This window comes from Trichogramma pretiosum, unplaced genomic scaffold (assembly GCF_000599845.2).
Source record: "Trichogramma pretiosum strain Unisexual culture from Peru unplaced genomic scaffold, Tpre_2.0 scaffold33, whole genome shotgun sequence".
NCBI classification, from domain to species: domain Eukaryota; kingdom Metazoa; phylum Arthropoda; class Insecta; order Hymenoptera; family Trichogrammatidae; genus Trichogramma; species Trichogramma pretiosum.
The window spans coordinates 219987-233773 of NW_019641610.1; the positions used below are offsets into that span (position 1 = coordinate 219987).

A 13787-nucleotide genomic window follows, 5' to 3' on the forward strand; every position below is an offset into this window, starting at 1 on the left:
AATTTAGTCTACGCTTCATATAAGTAATCAACGTTTTTTACACGACAATCAATACAATAGTATAAGTGTATTATGAGTTGAACATGGAAAGTGATAAGAGAGTAGTGATACATGAATTTACTAAATTTAAAACTTCCTTATATACATTTCTACTGAGTAAAATTGATTGAATTTATGAGCAAATCGAAATAATTGACTTTAAATATATTAGATTCGAGATTGCAAAAATATTACATATCATTACATGTTTTTATGTTGGTAACTAGTTACAATTTGCAATCAAGAATATTAGCAGTGCCATAAAAAAAATATGATTATCTTGGCTACTTAACGCAGATTGTATAATGAATCGAAAATCATAATTGAAATTGATATTTATTGTTCACGTGTGCCAGCAATGTCTCATGGCAAAAACACACTTGAAACAAAATTATATCAATTTTTCACTTTACTTTCTCCCGACACATTATGGACGAAGAATTTTTTTACTCTCTTTCATCGGTTCGTTGCTGCGTTGGATTCGCATTTGTTCTGAACAGGATGGCGAGACATAATATTATTTTTTTTTAACAGAAATAAATACGGCTCGATACTCGATAATATTATCGAAATACGGATGATTATTTTTGGGGCTCGCATACAACGATTGTTTTTGATGATTTATGGATTTTTCTTCTACCTTCACCGATGCTCATGAACTTACATGTGCATTACACGAATAAACTTTTACTTTCATCTTAATATTGTGCAAGAGTCGCTTTAATCATCCGAGGCAGACGTAACCGATCCAGATTTGTTACTTTCACCGATAAATGCATTGAGTTTTTTTTTCGCAGTATATTTTGTTACAATTTCTCTTATCTCTCAATCAGATAAACTTTGAGTATACTACCGGTAATCTAAAGGCATATACTCGTTGAGAAACGATCAGAATCATATGAAAATCAAAAGGGAGTGGTATGATCGTCACGGAGACAGACGATGTCTCCCAAGAGCTGTGAAATACTTGGCATTTCTCCGAGCAGTTCTCGAAGGAGAAAAATACATTCTTTTTCAATCAAACAAATTAATAAAGTAGCCAAAGTGCCAATTCGTAAAGCCATTATAGAGCTGAAAATTTCTTAACATGCGAAAGGAATGTTTAGAACAAACGTCATCGGGATCCTCGAGAGCATTCGGCATGTGGCCGTGTTGACTACTTTCTTTGCTTCTTTAGTGTCAAGTTGCAGACTAATCGATGGTCTTGCTGAAAATTTGCAAAGTTGCTAATTCATTTTTTAAACAGAATTCCAACTATTTATATAAAATGAGCTAGCAATAAACAGACGAATATTCGACGTGCAAATAACAAACGAAACCGAATCATCCGAATCGCTCTGAATTAAATGCCAGCCACGCGCCTTGTTCCCTTTAAGTCGCTTTAGTAGACAAGGGCAAACGTGCCTTTCTCTCGCTACACATGGAGATATCGATCAGCGCAATGCGTAAGTTAAAAAAAATGTAAACGGCAGGGCGCGATAAAGCATGTGCAGAAAATATTAATATGTACCCTTGACCGTCAATCCCCTCTTGCGTGCCTGCAGCGTCACTAATGAATCTAAGCCGTGACGAATACTGCACACGTTATAGGAACACTCGCGGTGGTGGCAGCCGCCACACGCGTAAAGCGCATATTACAACGGCGAGTCAAAAGCCAAGGCAGCTATATCGCCAACAGCTGATCGGGCCGTCACGCGATCCACACACCCGCAGAAGCTGTACAGTACGTACAGCACTCGGCGTATAATATCGCAGGCAGTCGAGTGCGCGCGGCTTAGCGTCATCGACGACAACGCGGCGCGAAACCGTAAGAGCGCCTGCATCGATATAAATGTACGCGTGTATGTGCAGCCATTAATACGTTCTCTCACCCGGAAGGATCTCTCGCGATGGCTCGCTCGCTCTTATAGCTCGCGGTTTACTCGTGTATACGTACGCGCGTATGAAAGCCGATGCAGCAAATCCCAGGCACTTAGCTCACTGAAACTTTATCTTTACGCGCTTTATGTTTATATTATTTTTTCATTTTTATTTTTACGAGTTTTATTGCAGCTCGGAGCTTAATATTGTTTCAAGCCACCGCTCGTGCTACCGACGTTCGCTGTGCAGGATGTCAATAGGCGTGGCTATCCGTACACATCTTCGATAATCACCCGTAGCAGAATATATTTTTAAAAGCTGGAAACTTTTCGGCTGTTTGACTCGCGACTGCTGCTGTTGCTGTTGCTGCACAGAGCACTCGCATGTGTAGAAGCGAGCAGACATCCAGCGATCACGAAGAAATAACTTTTTTTAAATAGGAAGCTACATGGCACTCTTGGCTTTGCCACGCTTTATTTTTGGTCCATGTATTAGGCTTATTTAAGCTTTACGATCTCTGTATGGCGCATAGGGGACGTGAATAAAAGAGAGAGAAAAAACGCAATACAGTTGTAGGTTAGTTTGGCTGTCTCGGGAATGCGGAAGATCGATAACGTGATGGTGAAATTACTTTTTTTTTTATAATATTTTTGGGTAATGAATCTATGTGAAATTAAAATCACAATGACTTTTGCGCGCTTCGGTCAAATCGACAATTCTTTGCTTGACTCTCGACGAATGATTTACTGGAAGAGGCAGTAAAAACTCTAGAAACAGCAAAGAAAAATCATAATTTGTCTAGATGTTTAGAGAAAAGCTCTTTGTGTTGAACTTATTTATTTTTGGAACTAGTTTTTGACGTTTGAAACTAAACAGAGGCGTAGTCGTAATTAGGAAGTAAAAAAGTGAATCATCGTCAAAGTCACACAGATCTCTTTCAAACACTTTTAACTGATACGATTGCTTTTTCTCCATTGATATGGCAGAACATAAAAAGTACATTATTCTTCATATCGTTTGAAAGCGGATGAATCGTGCGCCAATAGTTAAAACTAGCCAAAGTATAAAAGGTTCATAATTTCCAGAATCATAGAAAAAAACCGATAAGATAAGCTTACGGTTAATACGCCAAGACAATAAATGTTTGCACAGCAGCAACTGCTATAGAAAAAAAGGAATAAACAGCTTTGAACTATTATACGAACCTCGGAGCTTCCACGGCTTAGAGACATATAAGAACTGGAAAATTACACAGAATCACAGTACACGCCACGCAGCACCCACATAATGCACGAGCTCACAAAACAGACGCTGTCAAATATACTCGGCTCAAAAGAGCCTCTTTATCGCGAAAGTTCGTTTTCCTCGATCCGCGCTTTACACAAGCGAGAGAGCTTCAGCCGGCTTATTGCACGTGGCCAACCGACGTTGGCCCCCTTCACGGCACTCGGTCTGTATTATACGCGCAGCGCACTCGCGATATTGCAGCTCGACGAGTAGACACTGCTGCTGCGTGCATACACATAGAGACAATGTAGTCGTCTCGAAAAACGGAGCTCGGCTAATGCTGCCGGGGTGCTATTTCGCAGCAAGACACCCCATAGGCAACTGCCCGACTATTTCCCTCGTGCATTGTATACGCCGCACTGCTGGCGTGCAGCACATGGACCAGGCCTAGCGCTACGCACACACATCTGTCAAGCCCCACCAAGTCGCCCCTGAGCCTACACATGTGTTCTGCTCTGTATATTTGCTATGTGTGGGCTATATATATGTGTATATTTGAAGTGGCGTGCGCTGTTGCGTCTACACGCGATGCTACGACGAAACGTCGCCGCCACCGCCGCAGCTAGCAATTCTCATGCGCTCGTGTGTGTTTTCGTATGTTCGACTCGGCGCCTGCGCGCGACTCTACCGGCACTACGGCCAGCGGTATTGTTGTCATCGGGTGACGCCTGAAGTGCTCGAGAGCACGAAAAAAATGTCGAAGCAAAAGACCGGAGCTCGCGAGGGCCACAATTGATTGTTTTTTTCTTATTTTCAAACCCAAGCCACGCGTGTATCTTGACGTAGACTAATTTTTCATTTCAGATTATGGATTTGGAATTTAATCACGCCTTCCTCGAGACAGGTATGGATAACTAGTTTTTTGAGACTAATGATTCGGAGAGATTCGATGTTTAAAAATAGCATAATGAGCTCAGAGATCGTGTTTTTCGCTTGTTGCAATTACCTCCTTACATATTGCAGAAAACTAAATTACTCTTGGAAAAAATACGAGCCACAAAGCGTGAGCGGCTCGAGCGTGATCTGTTCCTTCGTGGAGTGTATACTAAGCATCTGTGTACGTCATAATGTATTAGCAATTCGCACCGAGTGATTCATTCCTTCTCTAGGTCAGAATAGCGACGACACGATATAAATTACGAGTTCAGTTTCACCCGAATACATAATATTATGCGAAGCTCAATATTTTGATTTTAAATTGTATACACTACATACGTTCCAACATTCCAAATCATACTTTCATTTATTATTTTATCGGCTACATGTTCAAAGCTGGCTGATCGTAGAATGTAATATACATATTCAACCTGCGAAACGTTTCCGATCATTACGTCTCACACGTAAACACAAAAAGCCTATACATTTATATTGTTTGCTTGGCGAAAAAAAGAATAAAATACGATGTCCAGGCGTCAGTCGCTATTCGAGCTTCTAAATGACTATGTGTACAAACACAGATATATAAGCTTAGTGAAACCTCAACTGAAGCACGGTCATTGAAAGGGTTGAAATCTCTTTGCTCATCGAAAAGTTATTTTGCAGCCACGGAATATATCAAAGTTGTTCGGACACTTTCACTGGTTGAGTCGCGTGGTCAAACAAAATAAATATTTATGTGCATTCTCCTACTGAAAGTCGTAAAACATAAGTTACCCGTACGATTTTTACGTTTTATTTATGTTAAAACACGATTCCAACGGTACAGACCGTTATTAATACTTTTAAGCCGCAGCCAATCATGAAGTATTGAACCCTTTTATTGACCCTTGTAGGCTCCCCTTATACGTAAAACCAATTAATCATTGCACGAGAGCTCAGAGAAAACGCGCAGCTCTTTAAAACTAGAAACGACAATAGCCCCCCAGAAAACTCAAACAATCAGACGTGGATCTTTTATTTCCTTAATATTAATATTCGTTGAGCCAGCGCAATATCTAACGCGATTGTAGATGTGTACAGAACATCTCCCACAAGATGTCTCGGAGTTGGCATTATAGAGGGGGAGAAAGTAGCAACGATTCAGATTGGCTATATAATTCAAACTCGCTAGAAAATGTTAGATGTGACTCGAGCAGTCAATCTTTTGTATGGCTTCTGATTTTTGCCGCTACATTTTAACGATCGTGGTTGATGACATTTCAAACAACAAAATTTATGTCGTATTTTCACTTTGAATTCAAATGCCATAAATATAAAATGAAATTTTACTCAGACTTGTTAATAAACGAGAATGAAAGCTGAAAAAGAACATATTCCTCATCATGGTCTGATATAGATGATAAATAAATCATAAAATAAAAATCAATGGGACGCCACTCAAGTCAGTGCGTTTGCAGCGTCCACACAATTCGACCGGAAGCACTGCTACCTCTAGTACAGCCACACTCGTCACGTTTTACAGCGACAATTCAGCTCGCTCTTGTCATTCATAATCCACTTGGCATGTTCTTTCTCTCATGTAGCGCATACAGCAACATACTCTTGTGTTTACATATAGGAGTGCGGGCGCGCATCTCAATTAGAATAGTTTCACGGCTTATTTCGCACGCGGCTTCGGCTCCTCGACGTACGTGTGTACGCGTAGTTTTCCAATGGTCGAGCCATCATAACATATACAGTATACACGCGTCGCACACTTTCTTCGTTAAAGTCGGCTTCGGGTTTGGAGCTCGGCTGGGCGATTGCGCGAGAGTCGGTTTTTCCATTAACGATACATCATCGGCGCGATGGCATTGTTACATGCTGCTGCCAAAGTGAGAGCTCGCGTCCACACGGCAAAAGAAGCAGGAGAGGTGCAGTAGTTGCAACGCAGCTTACTTACGCAGTGCGTCGCGCCTGTGTAGCGCCTGCGAGTAACGATGATAAAAAAAGCGTGTAATTTGACTGAACCTGTTGTCGGACTGGCCGCGATGATGTGTGTGCAGTTCACGCGCGTGGGTACAATATTACACTCGAGCGTATACGCGCGAGCCAACATTTTGTATAATACAAACACATCCGAGTTCGAAAGTTTATGCTTGACCCTCCTCGTGTCCTCGTTTGCGCTGCACATGTACCGTACACCTATCGTTCCTTCCTTCATGGACTCGCATCGTGTCGTTCGATTATCGATTGGCGAGTACCGCTTTTCCATTACATTTATTTATTTGCCTGGCATCAACGTACATATCCACGCGTTATTTATGTAAAACGATTGGTTCATAATGGAAATATTACTCTTTCACGTTGCTGAAAGGAAAAAATCATCGAGAATAAAATGTATATTCGCGAGAATAGTCCAACTTGTTCGCATACTTAGTTGCTGCATCGAAATAAGTCGACTGTTGAATCAGAATGTACAAATGGAAAAAGTCGCGGCGCGATACACGCATTGGATAAAATATGGGTGCGACGAGAGCCCCGATGAACCGTAACGCGCACGAGTGCGTAAGTCAACGCAGCGAAGCCTCGTTGAAATAGCTCCTCGCTGGATACATCGTTCACTTACGAAAAAGTCCGCGCCGCAGCTCGCGCCTCCCGCGCACAAATCGAGCGTGTGACTTGACCTGCATGCGTGTCCACACATTGGTACGAAATACATATTCATGTATGCGTTGCTGACAATCATCATCCTCTTTCTCAGTGTTCATTCGATGCAATCCGTCACGTTTACAACGGGCCTCGCACTCGAGCTGCAGATAAAAATGCACTGGTGATCTGCATTATACGCTTGCTTTATCTCTACTTTCATCGTTCGTTCGCTCATTATTCTCATCTTCTTCTCAAAGGCTACTCTTCCGTTCACTCAGTCTCTCTCTCTCTTTCTCTCTTACATACACGAGCGCGCGCGCATCCATTCACGCACGCTCACTCGCACGAGTTCGGCCTCGCTGTGGTACATTATCTAGTGAACGATTTACTCGTTAATCTCACTTCTATAAGCGCATGCACATAAGCAGGGTAGTTTTTCGCTCACCGCGTGGCAATTTTATTTCTCCAGCTTTCGATTAGCTAGTGCTAGTGTACATATACTATAGTATTTTGCCTTTCTCGGTATTTGCCGAGTGATGATCCAGAGTTTCTGGGCGCTTATGGCGCATTGACTCGTGCCTTGGAGGTCGATAGCGTTTTGTTCTTGCTGATTCGCTCCCGATCAAATTTTCAAATCAAGCAAAATTAGATGCTGAGCGTACATATATGTACTGACGCAAAAGTAATAAAACGTGCGCCTACACTGCACGCAACCCACTATACTTGGCTCATTAGATATTCCATGAACACATTTTTTTGGTTGAATTTCGTAATTAAACTATTGAAAATTATTTACCAAAACAAACTAAAGTAATTTGAAAGTGTCAAGCCTTTTACTCATTTATGAAAAAAGCCTCAAGTTTTGACTCGTGAACGGGGACACGGGCTGAGAAAAAAAGTTCAGAGCATCGGCTCAATACTTTCTAGGTCATAACGATTACGAATCTGTAAGAACTACCACACAGTGAAAAATACATAAACGGCCTGAATACGTGAAAAAAGTAGCTTGTATTTGACTCTATTGTAAATTCGCAGCTCAACAAGATGTAACACCACAATTATTTTTTACGTATTACTATTTAATTACACGACCATCATAATAAGAGAAGCTAGGACTAGATAAAGAGATAGAAGAACCAGTCGGTATTGTAGAGGTAGCATTAATTGAGTGGAATTGACACTAATTCGGCCAGTCACCCGCACTCTAATATGATGCACAGTATAACGAGTTGAACCTCTCTCCCTTTCTTGAATGTAATTTATTATATCATCAAGCAAATATTCTCGACTCGGATCTCAACATTTGAAATATCTATTAAAGCGAATTTTTCTTATAAAATTTAATTTATTTTATCTACAATTAATTTATTTATTTATTGATCATCCACAACTTGCTCTCATTTTTAACATATTTGATTATTTAATTTATGTATTTGGGACTGCGGAATACAACCCCATATGACCCCACAGCAGATATAGAAGCAGACTCTGATACGGAAATGGAAGGAAATAGTATATTGATACATCACACATTAATAGACATTTATGGCCCTCAAGAAGACATTTAAATTTAAAATCATTTACATCGATTGCAATTTTGACAATTATCCAAGTGACAGAATTTATTTTATTATTTCCAAAAATTATTATGATTCGCATTTTCCTAAAAACGATCAAATTACGCAGTGGGTTTATCAATTAAATTAATCAAATAAATTTACAAGTGCCATTCTTACGTAGAGTTTTCAAGCGTTACAAAAGGTATACGTCCTAGTCACCTCATCATGAGCATAATCGAATAATAAATTGCTGTTTTGTTACATTAATGGATATAATCGCATAAGGCTCTTATTCAGAAATATGTCAAAGTTTATAACGCGATTATTTTAACTGATTTGAAATGAATAATTTATCGCTTAAGCGAATTATCCAAAAAGATTCAATATGGTGTATAGCGATACAATTAAGATATAAATGCAAGTATATAATTTCATAACTGATTGCTGTGTAAGAGAATTCGACGCTCCATAAGTGCTGAGAAATTTGTCATTAATTTGAAATAAAATCGTTGCCTTACACTAGTATAAATTAAACTTTATATTGCAATAGTGAAACGATTTTTAGAATTTTCTTCGTCCAATATTCGCCATGTTAGTCATTTGGAGGCTGATAAATGTTCAAAAAAACTTTTTTCTATTGCTCTATAAGGTTAAAGAATAAGGAATATTTCCGACTTCATCATTTGTATAAAAGAAAAATCAAATGTTTATTTCAAATGTTAAATCTTCATTCGAGTAGACTTTTTCCAGCAACAGTGAATAAAGAAAGCGATAAATCTATTTATAAAACCATTTAAGACGCTAATTGAAAAATTAGTCATTTTCACAAATACTCTAGTCGAAAAATAATCGATGAATTGAAACTTCAGACATTAAGTACATTGCATCAATAATTTTCCAAAAGTAATGAGTAAACAATGCACCGTTCACAAGAGAAAAACTGGAAAGACAGTCGAGTGCAATTAACAGTGAGCAGTGGCTGACTAGCTTCTAGGGACGCTACAAAGTTTGATTGATATTTATGATATACGGTATAGAGTGCATGAAGAACCTGAGATTTACACGTCAATAAGAGCCCTCGGAGAAATAAGTAAGGATAAAGAAGAAGGTTTACGAGATCGAGTAAACTTGATAGTAAGTATAAATTCTTTATTAAACTTGATCGTTTCGATACCCACATTTTTGATTCATCGATAATTTTCTGCAGAGAATTTTGAAAAATACTAATCAATCTACTGTACAAAAAAAATTTTTAAATAAATGATACATTTTTTGTTACAAATTTTCTGTATGGAATCACAGTTCTCGTTTTTATATTTGTAATTGCGACGAAAACAAAATTTAAACAAAAAGAATTTTACCTTCAACAATAATTAATCAGTATACAATTACGTAAATATACAATTTTTATATCTTAATTTTTTCCTACGTAAAATAAAATATAAACCACATGTAATATGATAAAAAATTTTTTTTTTGTATAATAATGTGAATACAGGTTTATGACAAAGTGTCAAGTATTTGTAAGAAAAAGCAGTTTCATTTTTACTACTGATTTTTACCCACATTGCATATAAATCGTTGATTTCTTTATTTTTTATGTTGAAACTAATTGCCAGGCTTTTAGTTCGTATGCCATTCAACGACTATACGTGTTTATGCTCAGTTTTCAATTTTACAATTCCATTTAAGTGACTTCTTCAAAACAAAACAGAGGGTTTCAAGATCGCGGTACATCGACTCTTGATAGTAGAGTCATCAATGTGTGCTCGTTAGAAGGTCGCTGCATTGTTACAGAATTGAAATAACCTTTTTCAGTTTGTGTGAATGAACTTTCAATAACAAGTCTGTAAGTGTGACTAACGAAAAGTTAATAGATACTAATGAGTGTGTAAGGTATATTTTTATACATGTAGAGTAATCTTTGAAATTTGTCCAAAGCTTCAATGCATTAAAAATCACAAGAATGATTACAATTTGTCAACTCATTTCATCGTATTCATTTAAAAAATTATTACCCAAACGGGCCAGAAGTCAGTTAATAGCGTTAAAATATTTAATATTCACACTGTATGTGTGAGGAACTAAACACTTGCGTCTATAAAATTAAAAGCACTGAAGTTTCAGGTTTTTCTTTTTTTGAACGTATGAATATTCTTTTCTTTTCTTTACTTTCACAAAATCAAAGCATTTACATAAAATATTAAATATCTTAAATAAGTACGAAACCTAACTATAATTACATATTAATTCTTGGGACAAAAATGGAATTGGAAAAATTCAGTCATTTATTTATCAAAGTATTCGGGAAAATATAATCTGTGTCCTTTAATCAATAGAACAGCAATAGCACAAATAGATTACAGCTAATCACTGTTGCCACTGGACCAATCAAAGCCCTCGTAACGGTCAAAAGAATACGGCACCAATTTTCAAACATTGAATAAGCATCCCTCCCTCGACAAACATTAGCCTTTACATCGAAACGATCTAAACTTCAGTGCGAATTTATATCTATGGCATTCTGCTGAACAAGCATAGCGGGGCTACAGTAAAGGTTGCGCCTGAGCGACATTCAATGCACGTTTACTCAAGAATGTTAGAATACCTTTCAATCCCATGCTTATAATAATGATAAAAAATGTGGGAGTATTTCTCTTTTTGTTATAGTAATATGTTTTTCCCCAATGGTTTACTTTCTGCGTGTCGATGCGGTAAACTAATTTTTGGACCCGTTAAAGATCTCAAAAAGTCAAAGGGCAGACAGCTCTCAAGTTTGCCAGATAAGATGAGGCCTACTTTCCACCACATATTTACAAATATTTATACACTTTTTAGAATTTATTACACTCACTTTAGTTCAGGTAGCTTCAGAAATAAAAATAAAAAAATTTAATTAGTTTTGTTGGACTCTTTTTTTACTCCTCGAGTATAAGCATAAAACAAATAGAAAAGTATCAATTATTTTTTCGGTGCGTTTTTATATTACACAGCTTATATTCGATTCATGTATATATACATTTACTGTTTGACATTTATCTTCAATACGTTTCAGAACTATACTATTATCAGTAAGATTCATCTATAGTTCTGCCTGCATCGAAGTCATATAACGTCTCGGCATGCTAGCCATAATATCAATACGAGCAAGTACGCGATGTATTTACACTTCCTCATTTTCTCCATTTCCTTCCCCTTTATCATCATGGAACAGTTTGTCGCTCGTTTAGATTAAGATTTGTTATAAGTTTAAGTGCGCCGTGCGTGCGATATCTGATCAAAATCTCAACAAGATGCGAAAAATATATGGTTTTAATTTTAATGAAAAAATTTAAAGTCATATGAAGGATGATCACAGTAAATTGTTTATTTTATAGTAATACGTAAAAGATCTACAAAAATATTCTTAAAAGTAAATATGATAGATTTAGTAGTTGTTCTAATGACTTTTATTCTATTTATGAAATTGTCTTTTATATCATGTTAGAACTTGACATGGTGTACATTGTAACACATTACCTATGCAACAATTAAATGAATAAATATAACCTTTTTTATTGATCTATCCTAATCCAATGAAAACAAGCAAGAACGTACACTAATATGGTCCAGTATTTAAGATTTAAAAAATAACACATATTAAGTGGTGCAGGTCAATATGTATTTAAGAACTCGCTTTAGTGCAACCTACACCGGTATCGATTATTAAATGTATAGCTCGTTCCACTATAATTCTGCAAATAATTGTCTTACGTGATACTTTTTTGACAATAACCAGTACAAAGGATTATGTTGTCGACTGTTTGATTAGTTCAAAGGAATTGTAAAAATTATATTTATGCGAATGTTGACCATATATAAGAATAATAGTGTACGATGAGCATCTCAATCATTCATAAGTTGAAGATGCCGACACTTTATGAACTACTTCACGATATTACGGGTTTAATAGCCCAATTGACTTATCGTTACGATTTTCAAAGATCTTTTATCTCATGATTGGTTATTCAAATGATATTGAATTTCGATAATTTGAAGATTTTTTTCTTTATCTTAATTTTTCAATTACAAATATGTATATTAGTTAGGGAATAAACTATCTATATCTATGTAAACACCCAATCTTTTATCATGACCGACAAATTTGATATTTCACTATGATGTAAATCAATTATATTGATTACACGTGAATGTATGGATTACAAGTAAAGAAATAAAATTTTGTTACAAAAAATTGCTTATAGAAATTTTCACTAAGCATGCACAATTATAAAAATTATACCGGTAAAGGAGACTCACCGGCCGCAAGCTCCACTGCAAGCTCAATCTGCCGCGGCGTCGCAAATGCCTGCGGTATCCTTCTCGATCCTATATTACTTGTTGTCACTTTGTCAGGTAACTCAACGTAAATTTTTAACTTCCATCGTGAACGCGGTCACGCGATAAAAGACAAAACTTCAAAATATCACTCGTCGAGTGCACAAGAACTATTGGGCACAATTATTTTCACACGCGAAAGAACTTGAGCCTCAATATGCGGCAACGACAACTACACTGTGATGTCACAAAAACTTACACACAAACACGCGCTACAGTCGATCGCCGCGCAACTTGCAGTACATCTAGTGGTAGCCGAACTGAAGTACAAAGCCTGGCGATCATTTCTGCGCCGGCTCGTCGTCAAGGCGACGATGTTCGGCAGGGCCACATGCGCGCGCGCAACAGCGGCGATCATCGATCGCGGCGCGCGTGCACACATACGCACACACATACACACACACACACACACACACACATATCTTTAAACATACATACGCACGCATTTATATGTATACATATATGTCTCTATGCATCGGAGCTTTTCGAAGCAGCGACAAAGTGGTGCTCTCTGTTTTATCAGAGTGTGGCAAAGAGCTTGCGTATAGTTGCGCGAGCTGCAACGTCGCCCTGTACTTGAACGAACGTCAGACGCGTGAGACTGAAGTGCAACGCTCTCGACTGCTCGCATGATGATTTTTTCATTCTTACGACATTTCAAGGATGATGGTGTGAGAAGACTTGGTCTCCCTTGGGCCACGAGAGTTCACCATATTATGAGGGTTATATTCATAATCATTGACTATGTTGCTACATTTTTTTATAAACTATCTCTTTTTAGTGCGCTTGACACGCTTTGCAATAATTTTTTAAACTTTTAATATCTTCGCGAAAAAATATTATTCATAGAAAAATAATTTATTTATATGAAACGAATCGATAATATGATTTTTTCAAAAGTGTATTAATAACTTAATGTTATTTCATTTTCATTGGTTTAAATGTTTGTAATACGATTTTTACATATATGACTTAATTTGATATGTAAAATTACTACTGAAAGATTAATTATTAAGAAAACTTTAAGTTAGTAACATGGAGTCCAGGGTCATAGGTATAGACGAAGCATTTCAATTCAGCTTTAATTATATCAAATTCTATTGCAAAATACTTAAATATTTTCTATAATCTACAATTTTACGTTTCAATTGAAAT

At 37.3% G+C, this 13787-nt stretch overlaps 1 protein-coding gene across 3 annotated transcripts in view; it reads right to left on the minus strand.

Annotated features, from left to right (window-relative positions):
- LOC106648820 (disheveled-associated activator of morphogenesis 1) overlaps positions 1–12771 on the minus strand; it is a 69623-nt gene extending 56852 nt beyond the window's left edge. Inside the window, exon 1 of one of the 3 annotated variants that reach the window (XM_014365933.2) lies at positions 12555–12771. Coding sequence is in view for 1 of the 3 variants with exons in the window: in XM_014365931.2 (XP_014221417.1) it covers positions 3105–3131 (27 nt within the window). In the remaining 2 variants the exon portion in view is untranslated. Of the gene's footprint in view, positions 1–3104; positions 3200–12537 lie in introns of those variants that run through there. The other 2 variants (XM_023458582.1, XM_014365931.2) reach the window with 2 other exon arrangements.
- Positions 12772–13787: the final 1016 nt, after the last annotated feature.